Raw genomic sequence first — 21,027 nt, forward strand, 5'->3', positions numbered from 1 at the left:
GTCCACTAGGTAAATACCCGCTCACCACCTGGCAACACTGTGAGCACTGTCTATCCTGGTGCTGACCTGGCCCCAGGATGGCCCTGAACCCGTGCATGTAGCCTTGTAAGGCTTGTGGATATTCTTGCCTGGGTCATCCATTCAGGAGCCCAAATGGGCCAAAACCTTTTCCCATAGGGGTAGTGAGAGGCTCTGAGTCAAGGTCATTCTAGGTTAGAATGGCCCCACCCCTCCCTGGGACTATCTCCTCCCCCAGCCCCCAGCCCCAGCCCCTCATCTCCTGACCATGTCTCCCTGACCCTAAGCCTCTGTACCAATACCCCCAGCACTGCACCCTCACCTTTAAGGCACAGGTTGCCAGATGCCTGTCATCTTCTGCTTGGCATGGGTCTGGCAGAGAGTGGGAGACCCAGGCAGGTACCTGCCTCTGTGGCATCGTGATGGCTGTCCAACTGGGTGGCAAGATTAGGAACTTATATTCTGACTCAGAGCTCCACCCTACCAGATGCCTTTTGGAGTAACTGGGATTGGTTGGCTAAGGAATGGTTAAGGGGGGGAGGGGCATGTAGACAGATTAGGGTGCCTGCCTGGTTCTGGGTCTCTCAGTGCTAAGGGAACCAAAGTCTTCAGATCTCGGAAATACAGGGATCATCAGGGGCTTTGGATGTTGAGTTCAGCTGTTGGCAGCCATAGCTACTGAGAAAGACAAGTCTGTCTAAGGTATAGGGGGTGCTAAGAAGAGGATGCTGGACCTCTTGACTTTAGGATTGGCCCAGTCATGACTGGGAAATCCTTATCTCTCCAGTTCATGGTGGTCTTGGCTCAAAGATACCCCTGTGGGGGGATGGTGTCCTCCCTCCTAACTCCACTTCAGTGCTATAGCTAGGCACTACAGGAACTGTCAGCAGGGACCTCATGAGAGGCAGGGACAGGAGCAGGGTCCTTATATTAGAGGGGAAAGAAAGAAGATAGTTGCCTGAAGACTTGGTGAGATTAGGGAGTCAAGTAGAGGTAGCACCCCTTCCCTACCTCCTGGGAGGCCAGGTAGAGAGGGTGTGCCCAGTCCCTGCTGGTCTCAGGCAACTTGGAGGATGCACCTGCCCTGCCCAGATGATTCTTATCTCTGACCTGGTAGTTGGCTCACTCTGGCCTGACAAGGGTGGCTTCACCTGCTCAGTCGCTGGCTGGGAGTTTCCTGTCCAAACTCTTGCCTGAGGTACCACAACCGGCTTTTCTGGCCCATAGATAGGAATGATTTTAAGCAACTGAAGGTGAGATCTGAACACAGGGCAGACTGGGCCCAAATGCCAGGATGGGACCCAGTCAGTGGTATCTGGAAACCTCTTCATGTACCTGGTCCTCCAGAGAGAGGATGGGGCCTTAGCCTGCTGACCTGGAAGCTTCCTTCCTGGTCTGCTATCTACTCACTGCCAAGGACACAAGTGCAGCACCCACATCCCTCACAGAGTTCACAAATTCAACCTCGTTCGTGCACATAATGAGCATTTACTGTATATGTGCTACTAAGAGAGGAAATCACAGCTTTGAAGTTGCTGAGGCCCAGCTGGGGAGCCAGATGCATCCTCAGAGGGTCTGAGGTCCTCAACTCCCTATGGTGACAAGGGGTATTGTAGAAAGATCAATATAAATCCTTCATATTTGTAAAGATTTGTGGTTTACAGAATTCTGTCACACAACCAACAACTGTCTGGAGAGCACAGAAATGGAAAATAGGTTCCAGTTGGGGAGGGAAAGAGTGACTCCAAGAAACCTCCACAGAGGAGATAACATCTGCACTGGGCCTTAGAGGATGGGTAGTATTTCAATAGTTAATGATAAGAGGGAAAGGCATCCTAGGAGGAAGGAATAGCATGAGCAAAGCAGGAAGGCCAGAAAGCAGGATATGCTTAGGTATGCAAATGACCCAGTGTCTGAATCATGAGTTGTGTGGGAGGAGAAATGTGGGATACAGAGTGAGACATGGAGTAGTGGAAGCTGGGCAGGGTTTGTAAAGGAACAAGTCTGAAAAGATAGAATAATCTATCTAGTCACCTCTCCAAGGCTGTGCTTTAAATTTGGACTTACTCTCTTGGCCATGGAGAGTCACTGATGGTTTCCGAGCAGGAGAGTGATATGATCAAAACTGAATTTTAAGAAGAAAAAACTGATTGGTGTTGAAACAGGGGCTCAATTAGGAGATGAGGTGGCAACCATGTAAGGGAAATAGGGTGGGAGACTAGGAAATGAAGGGGGAGATGGAGGCCAGAACAGTAGGAGGGGAATCCTGGAATTGCTGTGGCAGTCTGACCCACAGCACTACACTGTCCTGCAAGTGATGGGGTCCTAGTGGTCCCCCATTCCCTCCACTCCCCTACCCTTCCCACTAGTCAGGCCCAGGCCAAGCCCCAAACTCCAGAACTTTCCTGAAGGTCTGGCATTTGGTCCTCTTCTCATGGAAGGAGACCTGCCAAATCTGTCAACCCCACCCATCCATTCTAGTCCCTGCACAGGTTAGGTCTCCAACCCTATGTGTGCTCACTGTCCATCTCAAGAGCATGACTTCATTTACTCATTTTATTTGGATTAAATCAAATTGAATAGGAGGCTAAGGGGAGATGGAGTGGAAAGTTCTTCCTCCACACCCTTCCTGTTGCCTCCAACTAAGGTGGAGCTCAGGCAACCTCTCATTGAATGGACCAATCTACCAGTAAGCATTTACTGCCTGCCTGTCTCTGTGCTGACTGCTCAGGCAGGCCCTGGAAGGCAACAACAAAGAAGTTATCATCTAGGGAGGGGAGAGGAGGGGCTGAATTAAATGATCAATTAATTGTTCAGCGTGGACTCAAGTGGCACAGGGGGAAGCTGAGGACGTTGGGGAAGCAGAAAGGGGCTTGGTGAGGAGAGTAAGGAGCACCAGGCAAAGAGGCAATGTCACCACAACAGAGCAACAGTGAGGGCTGCACAACCCCCCTCCCCCCCCACCCCGCTTCTATCCAACGTGTCTCCAGATGAGCAAAAGGTGGAGGCTGAACCAGCACTCTAGGTATGCTAGGGCTGTTCCAAGTTAGGTCCCCCAGCTGCCCCTCCCCCAGAATTCCTTCTGTGTGGAAATTCTGATGCCAGCTCTGCAATGATAGAGCTCTTTTCCATCCCATACCCCTCCTCCTTGATGAGCAGGGGCTAAATTGAGGCTGCTGTGTCCCCAGGGCCTGTTACCCAGTTCCCACTGTTGAGGTGACCGACTTTCTTAAGCAGCTGCTATGCCTCGGGTGACCTCACACCGAAAAGTACAGTCCTCTCAGCAGCACAGCTGACCACTCCCCTCTGTCAGTGAGGATGATCCTCACCTTTCTTCCTCGAGAGGCCTCAGGGGCCTGTCCCTACCTTCCACCAGAGGCAGCTCTGGCTCTCATGGCTTTGTCTGCGCATGCCTGGCTGGAGCATGGTAACTACCCTCAGCCTGTCACTCTCCTGCTGAAGTGCATCTAATATGCTTTCCCTCTTTGCCAACAACCTCTGGATTCCAGTACTTAGAGAACAGCTCTCTCTATATATGGAATTTTAGTGTACCATAAAGGAAGTATCTTGAATCAGTGGTGGAAGGATATACTATTCATTATTGGGAAAACTTGCTCACTATTTAGAATAAAATAAAGTTAGACCCTGATTTCATAACTACATAAAAATAAATTCCAGAGAGAGTAACTATCTAACCATTAGAATTATATATGATTTATAATAAAATATTAGGGAGTATTTATATATTATAATTTTATAACATGGTATTAGTATTATAATATTGGGGTAGGGAGGATCTTCCTATACAATGTTCAAAACCTGGACACCAAGGGAGAAGTAATGCCAGATTTGCACAGATAGAAATTAAAACCATCAGTGAAGTATCAGATGTCATAAGCACAGGTCCATCTCCAAAATATATGTCAAATTTCCTTCTTCTAATAAGTGTATATGGAGAACAAAGTCACCTCTAAAAAAATAATGGTAAAGAAGAGAGTCTTACTCCACTGATACTAAGATACATTACAAAGCCACGCTAATGCAAACAGCATATTGTTGACCCAAGAATAGGACCAATGGAAACAAAATAGAGGAATCTGGGAAAGACTCCTGCCACTTAAGGGAACTTAATATGTGATAAAGTTGGCACAAATCAATTGAAAAAGAACAAACTTGTTTAACAGATGACATGGGAAAATGTGACCAACTACACGGAGTAAAATAAGACACTATCCCCACTTAATGTCATATAAAAAGATGGGCTATCAATGGCATTGACACATGAAAAAGAGAACTATAAAGCTGATAGAAGCTAATGATGTTGTAGGAAGGTATGTTTATGATCTTGGATTACAGGAAAATTTGTTTTTGTTTGGTTTGGTTTCGTGCTGGGAGTTCAACATAGGGCTTCATGTATGCTAAACACCCACTCAATCACTGAGCTATACCTCCAGCTCCCAGAGAATTTCTTAAACAGCATTTTGAAACCATGAACCATAAGGCAAAGGATTTCTAAATTTGATTACTTAAGAATTAATAATTTCTGTCTATTAAACACAGTAAAGTTAATAGATAACTAATCATATATTTGCAATGCATTTGAAAACCATGAAAGGGTTAAAATCTAGTGCATACAAAGAATTCATAGAGAATTTACAAGAAAGGATGTGAACATAAAAATGGACCAAAGATTTGTTTCTGCAACTTACAGGAGGGAAAATCCCAAAAGCTAATGGGCATTGCAAGGAGATGCTCTAAATAATGGGAATCTGCACACAAATCAGGAAAAGAATAGACTGCTTAACAGATGGCATGGGCAAAAGGCACTTTCTTTGTGGAGTAAAACAAGTCAGTATCCTCAATTCTATATAAGAAGATGAGTTAGCAGGTTGCAGTGGCATACACCTTTAATCCCAGTGACTAGGGAGACTGAAGTTGGAGGATCGCAAGCTCAAGGCCAGTCTCAGCAACTTAGCAAGACCCCATCTTAAAATAAAATAATATGGACTGGGGATGTAGCTCAGTGGTAAAAGTACCCCTGGGTTCCATTTCCGGTGCCCCGCCAAAAGCTGAAAAAGAGACCAACACAGGCAAAACCCAGGGAAATGCATTAAAAGACTGATTTTGCTATAGCTGTTAGTTGGAAAACAATGAGAGAGTTGGATAATGACAAGTCTTGGTGGGTGTGGGGACAGAGGCGCCATCTGCTCTTCTGTAGAAGAGCTGATACTACAGTCAATTGTCATCATTTAGTTAAAGTAAGAATGTCCATAGAGTAATTCTGATTCAAGTATATATATCCCTTAATGCCCATAGAAAGGTGTGTATGAGAGTATTTACTCCACATCACCTATTGTTTCAGAGATTTGGAAGTAAATTGTGTGTCCATCAGAGGACGAGGTTGTGGCGGGCAAGACCCGGGGCCCCATGCATCTAAGATGGCGACTGGCAGAGAGCCAAACGGCGAGCTGAATGCGCCTTGAGAAAAACAGGAAGCGTGTACCATTGGCTGCATGATAATTGGTTCAGCCGCCTAGCGCGTGGACAGATATATCTTACATGTGTGTTTGAGCTCGTGCTCGCTTGACCTTTAATAGGATTGGATGGATGTATCTGATTACAATTGCTTATGCATGAGACTGCTTATATATTGAGGGTGTTATCCGAATAAAGCGGAAGCTGCTTCATGAACCTCTGAAGAGTACGTGTCGTTTGTCCCGTGGGTCGTTAGCAAGCGGGAAGTGGCATGAGGTGAAGGGTACACAAGCTGGAGAGTGACACAGTGGTTCAAAGCAACAAATTAGATGTACCCACAGTACAAATGGATCTAGACAACTCAGTGTTGAGAGGAAATGAGACTGTGGAAGCTCTACCAAATGCACTAGAAAAACTAAAATATGATAATACAACATATTCAAATAGAATACATATTGAATACACCCAAACAGTAGCCTTCCTTCAGGGAATGAATGGGTAAGGCTATGTGGGCATAGGGAAGGAGCATTCAATCAAGAAATCCAGAGCAGCGGATGATGCTAATGGACCATGTCCTGAGGCATAGGATTGACTCAGACCTATGACCTCTGGTGAAATTTTGGTTCCTCCAACTTTTTCCCAGTTGTTACTACCACTTCTCTGGTCCAAGCCACTATCTTCATTCATCTCAACTCCTGCATTAACCTAATGGGGCCACTTACTTCCACATCTGCCTTCCCGTAAGCCATTCTGTACAGGTGGGTAAGAACTGATCTACAAATATAAACCAGATTATGTACCTGCCCTCAGTAACACCCAACCACACTTCTGGTCACCCTGATGTCTTGCCATGGCTCTGCAGAGTCTTGTGTGGTCTGCCTGCTCAGGCTTATTCTGCTTCTTCCATCGGACCCAGGTTTCCAGCTCCAGCTCTGATTGTGCCACATTGTTTCCCATGTCGGGGATTCTGTGCTTGGGGTTCGCTGGCCTGAAGCCCTTGCCCTCAACTCCCTGCATAGCCAGGCTTTTCTCATCCATCATGGCTCTACTCAAATGTCATTTCTCTAGCAGTCCTTCCTGGATCACATATACTACATGACGTGTGTGCCTCTGCTCACCTACTCGCTTCCATGTCACTCTGGTTATTAGTTTAATTTAATGCACCATATCTAGGATGGTCTTGTCTGTTTATCCGTTTTTGCCTCTTTCCACCAGACCATAACCCTTTCCAGGACATGGACATTGCTTATCTTTTTCTTCAGTGGGAAACACCTTACTCCCATGAGTAAGGGGGTGGTAAAATTAGTTGTGGCATGTCACTCACTGGGGTACCATACAGACGTCATCAAGAGCAAAGTGGCTCACATTTATTGAATGTTCATAAAGTGACTGGGATTGATTTAAGGATTTTATATTACCTGTGAAGTAATATTATTATCTCACTTTAAAGAAGAAGAATTGAGACACAGAGAGGATAAGTAACTTGCTCAAGGTCACAATGGCAGTGACAGAGCTGTGACACCAGAACTTCTGGTTTTAACCACCTCTCAGGAGATGCACAGATACCATGTAGAAAGCTCCTGTCCTGGACAACTGAGATTCTGTGTTGTGGTTTTCAAAAGCTTCTTCTATGTTCCTATGTTTTAATTTCCTAAAACAAACATATAATGACTAAAATATAATTTTCATAACACACCGTAAGACAAGCATTATAATTCCTCTAGATTAGTGGGAGATTTAAATATACTAACCACTAAAATTAATATGTTGTCTTAGAACTTCTGGCTAATAAATGAGATGTGACACTATTTCATGTTGTACAAAATAAGTACAAATATGACAAGAAAGAACCCTACCCCATTGTGGGTGATGTTGGCATTCTTGGTGTCATCCATGCAACTGGTTCATAAATATTTGTTGTCCTTCTTTATTTTTATAACAAAGTGTTAAGGGCCAGCTCAGTGCTCTGCATTCTTAAAGCACCTGTGTCCACAGCTCAACATTTCCCAATCTCATGAAGTCTCTGCTATTAAAACCTGTGGCCTCTGATTTCAACTGGATTATAGGCTTTACTTTTCTGCTCCCAACTCTCTTGCTCACATAGCAAGATTGCCAAGAGCTTTTCATACATCAACTGCCAAGAGTCCTTCTTTTGTTACCTTGGATTCTTTGTCACTGGTCTCCCTGGTGAGGAAAACATGGTCCTTGTCTCAAAGTTGACCAAGCATGGTTTAGTGGTAGAGTCTAGGTGCCGTTACACATGGGCTATGTGAACCGGGGTAAGTTTATCCCTCCAATCCTAAGTGTCTCCATCAAATAGCTCCTGCCTCGTAAAGTGGTTCTCAAGACTAAATGAGATAAAGTATGGAGTATGTGGCTGACCCTTAGTGATGAATTGAGTGGTGCGATACACAGGACAGTAACTTCAAAGATGCAAGGACATCATCCCTGCCCCAAGAATCTCAGCCCAAGTTGGGTAAGATGGAAAATTCATACAAATGTTCTCAGAATAATTGTGTCACATGTAAGGAGAGAGATTAAAATAAGCTGCTCAAAGACTGTGACCACTCAGGGCTGGGAAGATGGGAAGAGGCTGCTTGGAGGAAGAAGACTTGAACTTGCCCTTGGAGGAACAATAGGGACCCAGTTAAGGCCAGGCAGCATCAGCAAAGGAATGAATGTTTGAACAGGGGATTGAAGAGACTCTTGGACACTGAGTAAAAGAATCATGATCTTTCTTATGCTGGCAGTGGGACTCGGGAAGGTTTTTGAGCATTTTAGAAAGAGCAAGTTCTACTCCCACAGGAGGACAGGTGGCCATCAGCACCATGTGGCCTGAGTGAGCTGGTAGGTAGGTGTGCCTTCTGCACCAGCCGGGGTGGCTCCATGGGGCAAGCTGTGGCCTGCAATAGGCCACTGGACAAATGCCTCTCCCTTTTTTCTTATGGAAAAAAGCCTCTGAGTCTAGCGCTCTCTGGTTTCCAGAGCTGGCTTCCAGAGCAGGGCAGACTTTGCCTTGGATTCTTGGTCCCTGGGTCAGAGGGATAGGGTTCAGGAAAGAGATCTGCATGTCCCTGGAGGAGGATAGGAATCTGGAGCAGGGCCTGTGTCAGAGGGATGTAGTGGGAGGCTGGGCTTGTAGGCAGCATTCATTTCCTACTTTGCCTCTGGCCATCTCCTGCCAGACTAGAGCAGAGTCCTGCTCCATCTGTGTTTAGGTTGCCTTGGAGTCCCTGGGAGTTGATCCTTCCCCTTCTCCAGCTGGCCCCAGGTAACCACTCATCTAACCTATCACTGCAGATTAGATGTGTATCTTCTAGTTTCACATAAATGGAGTCATGTAGTGTTTGCTCTTGTGGTTGGCTTCTTTTGTTAAGCATAAGGCTTTTGAGATTCATCCAGGTGATTGTGTGTCGAGAGTTCATTCTTTTTCATTTCTGTGTAATATTTCATTGTAAAATTATAATTTACTTATGTATCAGTTATGGCAAAGTCACTTCCAATGTTCAGCAATTATGAATAAATCTGCTATAAACATTTGTATACAGGTTTTTATGTAAATATACATTTTCAGTTCTTTTGACTAAGTACCTATGAGTGAAATGGTCTATGAGTGAAAAAAGTCTGACTGACTTTTTTACAGTTAGGGCACGTCTGGGCTCATCTGACAAATCTAGACTCCTTTCCTTTCTATTCTGTTCTCTCGTTTTTTAGTCTTCCTTTCCTCCATCCCCCTCTTTCTCTTGTTGGATTCCCTTTGGCCTTCTCCATCCCACACACCTCTCCTGCTAAGTCCTGGGTTCTTCCCAAAGAGATCTCAGGCATCCTCCAGTCTTGCTTTGTCCAGGACCACATGACCAAGCACCCACCACTACCAAGACCCTAGCAAGTCTCCTAACCTCAGCTCCTCAGTCAGGGCTCCTCACCAGATCCCACAGGGAGAAGGCTGGGCAGGCCTTCTAGCAAGTTCAGCTCTGGGGTAAATTGGCAGGGCTGGGTTTGTCTTGGTTTCACTGTATTAAAAACTATGCCAGATGGTTGCAATCTACCCCATTCACTGATCTTTTGACTGAATTTGGTTCTAATCATGTTCCAGCAGAGGAAAATAATTCCCCACTAGTACCATTTGGTTCAAGTCTTTGAACCAAGGCTCTATGGTCACTTCCTGGGAGCCCTTCCCCACCATCTTGCATGGCAGGGGAATGGGAACAGGACGATATTCCTGGGAGGGTCCAGAAGCAGGATGTACTTTCATATCAAGTACAGAGTCTGACAGGGACAGAAGGACAGAGGCATACCATGGCTCCCTATTGGTTTCGAGGCCAGTGTCCATTTGTGTTTAGGAAGGCCATCTGGTAGGCTGGGCAGAGCAATTTTCTGGGAGCAGAAGTTGTGGGCAGGATTTCCAGCTCTGCCTTGTGATATGAAATGAATGGCTCCCTGTCTTTGAGCCTCTCTTGGACCAAGTCAGTCCAGAGCCCCAAAATTGGGGCCTGGCCTCTGTGTATTTTCATCATTTCGGGTGAGTCCAAGATATGACCATGATTCAGACCCTCAATCCAAAGGGCCTCAGAGCCCTTTCTTGCTTCTAACTTCTGGAATTGGACTTGTCCTTTGCTTCCTAGTGAGGTCACACCATGCTTGGGCATCAGCATAGAATGAGAATAAGATGATGATTGACAGGATCCTTCTGAATAAGGTATGATAAAGACACCAAACTAAAAACTATTTGAATCATGAAAGGAGGAATAGCCAAGGATATGGTCAATAAAGAACTTAAAGTCACTAAAAATGACTGATGTTTAATAATGCACACTGAGTCCTTATCAGCACATGAAACAAAAAACTTGTGGTCTGTCCTCAGCAGCAGCCAGGGCTGGTGACACCCACTACCTCTACTCACACTGCGCGCGCGCGCGTTTGTGTGTGTGTACATTGGTTGTGTATATTAGAATGTGCGTGTTGGTATGTGTTGTGTGTCTGTGTATGAGTGTGAGTTTTGTATGTTGTGAGTGTGTGTCTGAGAATAGGAAGGATAGAATGAAAAAAGGGGAAAGAGCACTTTCATCATGCTAGGCAGCATTAGCAAAGGAATGAAGGTTTGGAAAGGAGATTGAAGAGACTCTTAGACACTGAGTGAAAGAATCATGATCTTTCTTGTATTGGCAGTGGGCGTGTGGAAGATTTTTGAATTGAAATTGGAGTTTCTCTGTTTCTACTGGTAGGTAGGGTCTGTGTAAATTTGGTTGCCTCTGCAACCAAGAAAGCCTGTGGTGGTGTTAGCAGTTAATCAAGGCAGGGGATGCCTGCTGGAGTCACCTCTGAGAGTCGCAGCCAGTAAAGCTTGATTCTTTTTCTCTACCATTGAGGGATGTGTTGCAGCTCTTAATGGCAGGCTGCCCTCCAGTGTTGCATCAGACCCCAGAAATTCATTGACAACTTCTTTCCAGGTTCTTGTTCAGCTATTTGAAAAATGAAATTCACAAATGAGGAAGAGTTAATGCAAAAGAGTAGGATATATTCATGTGGAAAGAAGAGACAGAGCTCTCACAGGGCAAGAAGGGACCCAATAGGAAATGGATAGGAAAAGAAGAAGTCAAATTATCTGTTTGCCAATAACATGATCCTATATCTAGAAGACCCAAAAACTCCACCAGAAGATTTCTAGAACTTTTAAATGAGTTCTTCAAAGTAGCAGGATACAAAATCAACACCGATACATCATTAGCTTTCCTACACTCCAACAGTAATTCATCCAAGACAGAAATCAGGAAAACCATTCCATTCACAATAACCTCAAAAAAATGGGGAATTAATCTAACCAAGGAGGTAAAAGATCTCTACAATGAAAATGAGAGAATACTAAAGAAGGAAATTGAAAAGACCTTAAAAGAAGGAAAGACATTCCATAATCTTGGATAGGCAGAATTAATATTGTCAAAATAGTCATACTACCAAAAGTGCTATTCAGATTCAATGCAATCCCCATCAAAATACCCATGACATTCTTCTCAGAATTAAAAAAATTTAAATTCTTAAATTCATTTGGAAGAATAAAAGCCTCAGAATAGCCAAAGCTATCCTGAGCAATAAAAGTGAAGCAGAAGGCATCGCAATACCTGATATGAAATTATACTACAAAGCTATAGTAACAAAACAGCATGATATTTACATCAAAATAGACAAGAAGACCAATGGAACAGAGTAGAAGACACAGAGACAAATCCACATACCTACAGTCATCTGACACTTGACAAAAGTGCCAAAAATATATTTTAAATAAAAGAGTCCTTTTAACAAATGGTGCTGGGAAAGTTGAATAGCTACATGTAGAAAAGTGAAACTAGATTCTTGTCTCTCATTCTGCACAAAACTCAAATTAAAATGGATCAAATATCTAGGAGTTAGACCAGATACCATATAACTGCTAGAAGAAAACAGAGTCTACACTCCATCATATTGGTGCTGGAACTGACTTCCTTAAGATACACATCTAATCCACAGTGATAGGAAGCAGATGAGGGTGGATGGGAGGGAAAAAGAGGAGGGAAAATGGGAGAATCACAAACCGAAAACAGATTTCCATGTGTATGTGTTTTTCAGGATGAACCCAACTGCCATGTAGAACTATAAAACTGAAAGTTTTAAAAAAGTACATGGAGGAAAAAATAGTACTTGAAACCAAATGTGGACAGGACTTCCCTAGGGAGATAACATCTAAGCTCAAATCTCAAATTTACATACACGCTGATTTTGTAACACTGTTACCTTAAACTTCGCTCTCCTCCTCCATAAAATGGCAATAATATCTACCTCACCTGACTGTGGTAAGTGTGATAACCAATATGAGCCTTGGGTTATACCTTTGAGTCAACCAGTCTGGATTGAAATGGCAACTGTACCACTGTATGTCTTTGAGAAGATTATTTTACAACAACATGTTGAATTCCTCATCAACAAAATGAAGATAACTACTGGAATTAGGCCAGAAACTTTACAACTTCTAGAAGAAAACATGGAGGGTCAACACTCCATCATTTAGGTGCTGGCACTGACTTCCTTAATAAGACCCCCAAAGCACAAGAAATAAAACCAAAAATCAATAAGTGGGATGCCATTAAACTACAAAGTTTCTGCACAACAAATAAAACAATTAAAACCATGAAAAGGGAACTTACAGAATGGGAGAAAATCTTGGCCAGCTACTCCTCTGATAGGGGATTAATATTTAAAATATACAAAGAACTCAAAAACCTTCACACCAAAAAAGCAAACAATCAATAAATGGGCAAAAGAACTAAGCAGAAATTTCTCAAAGGATGAAACACAAATGGCCAACAAATATATGAAAAAATGTTCAACATCTCTAGCTATCAGGAAAATGCAAATAAAAACTAAACTAGAAAATGTATCTTATTCCATCCATTCTTGATCATGGCAATGATCAAGAATATAAACTACAATAACTGCTGGTGAGGTTGTGGGGAAAAAGGTACACTTGTACATTGTTGGTGGGACTTCAGACTAATACAACCACTCTGGAAAGCAACATGGAGATTTCTCAAAAAACTAGAGATGGACCACTAAATGACCCAGCTATGGCACTCCTTGGTATTTCCCCCAAATATGTAAAATTGACATACTGTAGCAATATAGTTACCTCAATGTTTATAGCTGCACAATTTGCAATAGCTAAATTATAAAATCAAACTAGGTGCTTATCAATAGATGAATGGACTAAGAAATTGTGGTACATACACAGAATGGAGTTCTACTCAGACATAAAGAAGAATGAAATTATGGCATTTGCCAGTAAATGGATGGAAATGGAAAATATTATGTAAGTGAAATAAACCAAACACAGAAACTCAAAAATGGAAAGTTTTCTCTCATATGTGGAAGCTAGAATTAAATAAAAGAAAGGGGTGGAAAGGATAGGATATCATAAAGAGGAGAGGCAAAGCAGAATGAATTCTTAAAAATCATGTTATGTACATATAGAAATATACCACAGGGAATTTCACCTTTATGTATAAGTTAAAAGAACCAATCAAATATAAATAAATAGATGAGTGAAAGGAAGTCTAGTAGAGAAAAGAGAACAGGTGAGAGGAGGAAAAGTGGGGATCATGAACTGAAATCAAATTCTATGTATGAGTTTATCAGGATGAAGCCACCTACTCTGTATAACTATAGTTTCTTTCTTTCTTTCTTTCTTTCTTTCTTTCTTTCTTTCTTTCTTTCTTTCTTTCTTTCTTTCTTTCTTTCTTTCTTTCTTTCTTTCTTTCTTTCTTTTTAATTTGTGTGCTGCTGGGGATTGAACCCAGGGTCTTGTGCTTGCAAGGTAAGCACTCTACCAACTGAGCTACATCCCCAGCCCCTACTTTGTACAACTATAAAGCTCTAATTTAAAAAAAAAAAAAAAAAAGAGGAAGAAGAAGAAGGAACCCAACGGGGATAACTGTTTGAGTGTGCTAGTCTATGGGTTTATATAGCACTTGAGTCAAGGTTATTCGTCCAAATTTATGCAACTCAGCGTTTGGAAAAGTACCAAGGCTATCGGTTAACCCTGCAATCCCATTCAGATCTGCCCCACTTCCATTTTCCTGCTGGCTCATCACAAGGGGGAGGTTGAGGTCATAGGATTGTGGATGCTCACCGTTCCTGGCCTTGGTGCTGTGTGGAGCAGGCTTCAGCACCAGGCCAGGGTCAGGCTGCAGTTGGTGGGTTAGGTTGGCACGCCCTGGCTTGCCTTGGCCCTGGCTCCCTGTGTTGTAGGCCCCCATGGGCATGGGCTCCCATGCTCACTGCCAGTGCTCCAGTCCACTTGGGCTGCTGTTCTTCTGCTCCACTGCTGCTTCTCAGTGGGGATTAGTGGGCTGTCTGTGTAACTGAGCAGTCAGGGAGTCATGTCAGTGCCTGTCATGTGAACATGCTGTGTGAGTGTGTGTGTACCTGGAAAGGGGTCATTGTGCTTTTTCCTGGGGTGCAGACCATTGGGAAAAAGAGGCATCTGTGTTGTCACTGGGGAATAAACTCCTGTTTCACCAAATTGAGTCAGAGTGGTCAGCTTGTGGGATTAGGAATGTGGCCCTATAGGCCCATTTCTGTCTTCAAAGCCTCAGCCTAGCTTGCCCTGCAAGTCTCGGGATGAATAGGATGAGTGTAATTCTTCCAACTGGTCCAGACAAAACACCCTGAGGAATTTTTAGTGATATTTAGTTGATTTTAATTTTCCAGTTAATTTGTACTGAGGAATGGGAGGTGTGGCTGAGTTGGCTTTTATGACACATCAAGCCTTTCCAAAAGGGACCCATCCCACTTGGCTGCCAGCCCCCTTCCTACCCAGCCTCTTATCCATCTGGCTGCTGACTATGGGCTCCAGGGTCTGGCTACAGTGAGCTAAATGACTGGCTTGAAAGGCAGAGATGCCAAGATACACTGGCAGCAAAGGGCAGTGGGACAAAGGGTGTCCTGGAGCAGATGGGTAGGTGGGGCTGGCCCTTCCAGCTGACTGTGATCCAGGTTGCTGTATTCCTAGGTGGGGTCAAAGATAAGATTGGGGTGGGGACTTGCACAGTAGGCACAAGGAGGGCCTTTGGTCTTCGAGGAGCAGGAGAGGAAGAGGAGCCTTCCTCTTGGGGCCTTCCTGTTGCTTCCAGGCAGTCGGCATAGCAGCCTCTTGCTGCTAGCAGGGCCCTGGACAGGGCTGGGCTCAGATCTCTCTTCTCATGCAGGGGAGCTGGCAGTACTGAAAGGATACTTTGACAAGAGGCCAGTGACACTTCATTCTTCTGTACAGTGTGTTTGTAGGGCTGAGGAGGGAGTGGGGAGTTGGAGTCCTCTTCTGCTGATGTTGAAATTTGGAGGATAGGGCTCTGGGCTCCATGAGAACAGACCAGGCCGACCCCTTGTTGTACCTTTGGCAATTGTTTACTGCAAACAATAACCAAACACTTTAGAGGGTGACTAATATCCCCATTTGCCTGGGACTGAAGGGTTCCCCAGAACTGTGGACTTTGGGTGCTAAAACCAGAGTCCCAAGCAAACAGGGGAGATTAGATATCCTAGTTTTAACTTTATTTGAAAGTATTTTTTTAAGCAGAGACATAACTGGTGTGCCATAGGTGGAATACTCCTGGGCTTTATCATTATTCAAGGGAAAATAGTTGTATTGTTTTGGATTTTATTTTAAAGAATGTGGACAAAATCTAAATGGGACCAATATGTAGGTCAATTCTGAGATTAAAGTGTGATTGACTGTGTGTGGGCCCCCAGGATAGGAACACATAACCTCCAGTATCTCTTTCCCTTTCTCTGGGAAAAGTAGTTGTCCATCATAGGGAATCTTTCTTCAGCCTCAAAGGTGCACCCCTGGCATGCCATACCCTTAGGATCAGAGATGGGTTCCACACAACTAAATCTCCTCCTCCTTCTCCCCTTCTTTCTCTTCCTCCTCCTTCTTCTCTTAAGGATTATATGAGAGTTAAGAGAGAAAGAGAAAGATCACTTTCTTTTCTCTAGATTATGAACTCTAAGGAAGAGGTAAACTTGATTACTGGTGGCCATTTTTGTCATCATAGAGAACTCAGGATTAAGAAGTTGAGAGATAGAGAGGAAAAGAGAAAGTTCTGAGAAACTGCCTAAAGCCCACCCAACTCTTGGACTTCTTAGACACATGAAATAGTAAAGGAACATTTGATTTACTAAAGCTTATTTAAATTTGGCTTCTGTTACTCTATTTGTGACCGAAGGAGTTCTCACTGAGAATACTGACCTCCACATCTGTGGCAGGTCTTCACTATAGGCTCTGAGGAGGGGAGCAGCATGGGGAAGGATGACAGGAGTGGTGCCCTGTCCTGTTAGATTAGGGGACATCTAGTGTGGGAGGCACCTGTCTGTGCTTTTGCCTTCAGGAGCCCTCTTTTGGAAACAATGGGCAGGTGCTCTTATAAGTCTCTTCTCTCATCTGCCCCAATTCATCCCCCCATTCAAGCATCTGTTCCAGTCTCTCACTTCTCCTCACTCTGGACGTCAATACTATTATAGTCCACCCACCACTCACACCTGACTGTGTTTGTGATATCCCTGAATAGGGAAAGCCTCTCCCAGTCATGGAAGAACCAACCCGCACCTGAATCATCCATTACAACATCTGGTAACTGGGATAGAGGAGTGTTGCCTGCTCTCCCTGTCCAGAGCTTGGGGCATGGCATGGGGGGACTCACTGTTCTCCTGCAGGGGGTGGGAAAGGCAGCCATCCTCTCCCGGTGACAAAGGCTGAGTTGAGGGAAGGGAAAGCAGACAGGATGGGCCAGGCCTAGGGGACAAAGCTTAGGAAGAGGCAGGTATCAGACCAGCCACAGAAAAGGCAAGTCATGACCTGCGTGAGTTGGTAGAAGAATTCACGAATGCCTCATAAATATGTCAAGCACCATGTGTCAATTAAAAATGTATATTAATAAAATATAAAACAAACCCAGGCATGGTGGCACATTCCTGTAATCCCAGCTACTGGGGAAGATAAAGTTTGAGGCCAGCCTGGGCAACCTAGAAAGATCCTGTATCAAAATAAAAGAAAAAGGGCTTGGGATGTAGCTCAGTAGTAGAGTACTTATCTAACATGCATGAGGTCCTGGGTTCAATTCCTAGTCCTGGGGGCGGAGGGGAGATAAATATATCCTCCTAGAAAAACATACCTTCCCTGCTTATCTTCTAATCTGAATTCCTCCTTTTCAAAAAGTATTAATCAGTATTCCAATACACAAAATGCATGCAGAATAATCAAGCAAACACCCATGAATTCATACTGGGTAACAGCTTTAATACTGGTAACAGTCGAAGCGCCGTGTGTGAGTGACTCTCACTCAATCACTCCTAGGGCTAGGCCTTCACCTGCATTCTTATCCATCATTCCATGTATTTCTTTTTTTTTTTTTTTTGCGATACTGGGGATCAAACTCAGGGCCTTGTGCTTGCAAGGCAAGCACTCTACCAGCTGAGCTATCTCCCTAGCCCCATTTCATGTATTTCTTACCACTTTTTTATTTATTTATTTTTGCAGGGCTGGGATTGAACCTGGAGTCTTATTCATGCAAGGTAAGCACTCTACCACTGAGCTGCATCCCTAGCCCACCTGTGCATTTCTTTATTCTTTCTCTTCATATGTATGTATTCCTAAGCTATATTTGGTATTATTGTGCATGTTTAATACTACTCAGCTATAACATGTTTTTTCTCCATTCAACATTATATTTGTAAGATTCACCTATATTGAAGAATATAGATCTAGTTTATCCATTTTCATAGCTATGAGCTATAACACAATTTTTCATCTGGTTTTCTGTGATGAACATTTAACCCATGTCTAAATTTTTGTTATCAATATATTTCATCAGTTCAAAGGCACACTTATTTTCCTATTTTAAAATATCTGGAATAAAAATACTTTAAAAAATGATGATGCATAATATTTTAATTGTTAATGTTTTTCCATAGATTAAATGACAAATGGTACAAACAATGCTACTGGGAACTTTCTTATGCATGTGTGTTTTTTTAGTGGGTATACCCTTGGAAGAATAAATGGCTGGGTTATGAGATATATTATCACCAATATTACTAGATATTGTCAAACTATTGCCCATTGTAGTTTTTCCTGACTACACTCCCACCACTGTGTAAGAGGGTTCCCTTGGGGTATTCCAAGAGTATCATATGACTTTTTGAGTTTTGTCAATTCAGTGGGTATCCAATGGTATTTCCTGGTACATTTGACAAACATTTTCCTGATTATTAATGATCCTAGAATTGTCTTCAAGAGCTTTCACTTTCTCTACATGTATTTGTGGAACTCTTCATTGACCCCTCCCTGCTCCAAGTCTCTTATCTTCCTTTATCATAGTCAAATCCAATGACTCTCAATACATCTAAATAAATTGCAGTGGTCATCAATAGCTACACAATTATTTATGCCCAACTTATTCCATTTTTTTGAAATCACATCCAGGGGGAAATGCTACATGGTTAAAAATGTTCATTGTATCTCAATTTTTCTTGGTGAAGAACTGGAAATCACCTAAATACTAAATATTGGTAGAAATATTAATAAATTATGACATTGCTCTGATTGAATCCTATGCAGTTATTGAAAAGAGGACTATAAAGAAAATGTATCAATACAGAAAAATACTACTTTTGTTCTTTTGTGGTCCTGGAGATTAACCCAGGGGTGCTCTACTACTGAGCTACATACCAGCCCTTTTTAAAATTTTTTTTATTTTTACACAGGACTTTGCTAAATTGCAAGGTTGACTTCAAACTTGCAATTTTCCTCCCTCAGCCTCCTGAGTCACTGGGATTACAGGCATGCTCACCATGCCCAGCTCAGAAAAATACTTTTATTTGCTGTGTGATACTGGTGTAAAAATTAGCAGACAGTTGTGGAATAGAATGAATATCTCTAAACAGAACCAAATATATATAGTAATATATACATGTGCATGTATGTAGAAACATATATACATACATACTAGAATTTAGAATATAATAAAGATGCTGATTATAAAATAAACAAAAAACATTAGTTTTCTTACAAGACTCAGGACAAGAGAAAACAAGATCTCATACACAAGAGCAATGAAAAATAAAATAAGCAAAACTGAGGACAAATAAGGAAATTTATAGAGATTATGTAGAAAGCTATAAAACTCTTAAGGAATATAAAACAACTTGACAAATGGATAGACATATCTTACACTCAAATGAGAAAATAAAACTATCGATTCTTTCTAAATTAAGTCATTAATTCAGTACAATAACCAATCAAACTTCCGACTAGAAGTTTTTGGAAAACTTAATCAAGAGTTTCTAAAATTTATGCAGAATAAAAATGAAACATATTCAGTGAACTTGTAAAATGGATATAATTAAGGAGAAAAAAATTAATTCTGTCTCTGAATGCATTTTAAAGTAACAGTATATGAAACTTAGGGAGTCCAGAAACAAATCTATGCACATACAGGAAATTTACATATAAAATGATGGCATTTCAAATTAGTAGAGGAAAGATGTATTACATAAGTGTGCTAGAAAAAATAACCATAACACTCCTTCCTTTTGGATTGTGAAGGACTTTCCCTGGGATCTAACTACTTTCCTTTGAAGTGTAAATGCCCCTGTGAAGGCTCAGGCCCAAGGCTAGAGATTTACAGAAGGCCTTGTAAGAGAAGCCAGTCTCCCTTTTGTAAACACACTTCCTGCTTGAAAACCCTTACACACAATCATATATCTTTCTTTGAAAACTTGTGCACAACTATGTATCATTTTAGACTAGAAATTTTGTGACACTAGATAGCCTATAAATGTTGTGAAAAACTAGTAAAGGGCACTCAGAATTTGGAGTGCTGCTCTCCCCTGGGCCAGCACGCATAAAAGAAAGTTTGGTTTCTTCCACTTTTGCCTTTTGCCTTTTGAGGTTTCTTGTTTGATTCTGACATTACCACTTTCTGATGTAATCCCAGCAGCTCAAGAGCCTGAGGCAGGAGGATCGTAAGTTCAAAGACAGCCTCAGCAACTTAGCAAGACCCTAAGCAACTTAGTGAGACACTGTCTCTAATTGAAAAATAAAAAGGGCTGGGGATGTGACTCAGTGGTTAAGCGCCCCTGGGTTCAATGCCTAGTACCAAAAAAAAAAAAAAAAAAAAAAAAAAAAAAAAAAGCAATATGCATGGTAAAACAAAGGACTAATTATAAAACACATTTTTATAAAAGTGTTTGTCAAACTTATGATGAAGGGTTAATTTTCCCAATAAATAAAAATATCTGTCCAATAAATACTAAAGCTGGGCAAGGTGGCTCACACCTATAATCCCAGCAACTCCGTAGGTTGAGACAGGAGAATCACAACCTTAGCAACTTAGTGAGACCCTGCCTCAAAAAACAAAACAAATAAAATAAATATTAAATATTAAAAACTAAAAAAAGAAGAAATAAAATAACAAAAATCAAACAATTGGAAAAAGATGCAGTTCATTAATAGTAGTAGTATTATGTCAGCAGTTCTCAAACTTTGCTTAGTATCTGAATCACCTGGAGACCTTTAAAAAATATTGATGCCTGGCTCCCAGAAACTCTAATGTAATTGGTAGGGTGTATGTCTGAGGCATTGGGATTTTAAAAAGTTCTGCTGATGATCCTAATGTTCAACTAAGTTTAGGAATAAATGGATTATGCAATAAACCTATAAAATTATTACAAATAATTAAAAGAGTCTAAATAAAAACATCAAAGATGTCATTTTTCACCAGGCATCATAGCACACACCTGTTATCCCAGCAACTCAGGAGGCTGAAGCAAGAGAATCCCAAGTTTGAAGTCAGCCTCAGCAATTTTAGCAAGGCCCTAAGCAACTCCATGAATCCCTTAGCAACTTACAAGACCAAGTCTGAAAATAAAAAATAAAAAGGACAGGGGATTTAGTTCAGTGGTAAAGTGCCCCTGGATTTAAAAAAAAAAAAAAAAATGTCATTTTTC

General features: G+C 42.2%; 1 protein-coding gene across 4 annotated transcripts in view; it reads right to left on the reverse strand.

Annotated features, from left to right (window-relative positions):
* PLA2G4E (phospholipase A2 group IVE) overlaps window positions 1–21,027 on the reverse strand; it is a 66,138-nt gene that overhangs the window by 35,572 nt on the left and 9,539 nt on the right. For 2 of the 4 annotated variants that reach the window (XM_079126603.1, XM_079126601.1), the window contains exon 1: window positions 341–2,966. The exons of the other annotated variants lie outside the window; for them this stretch is intronic. In XM_079126603.1, the coding sequence (XP_078982729.1) occupies window positions 341–436 (96 nt within the window). In that variant the 5' untranslated portion in view covers window positions 437–2,966. Of the gene's footprint in view, window positions 1–340; window positions 2,967–21,027 lie in introns of those variants that run through there. 4 annotated transcript variants of the gene reach the window in all.

Source organism: Sciurus vulgaris, assembly GCF_902686455.1.
Source record: "Sciurus vulgaris genome assembly, chromosome: 2".
In the NCBI taxonomy this organism is placed as follows: Eukaryota; Metazoa; Chordata; class Mammalia; order Rodentia; family Sciuridae; genus Sciurus; species Sciurus vulgaris.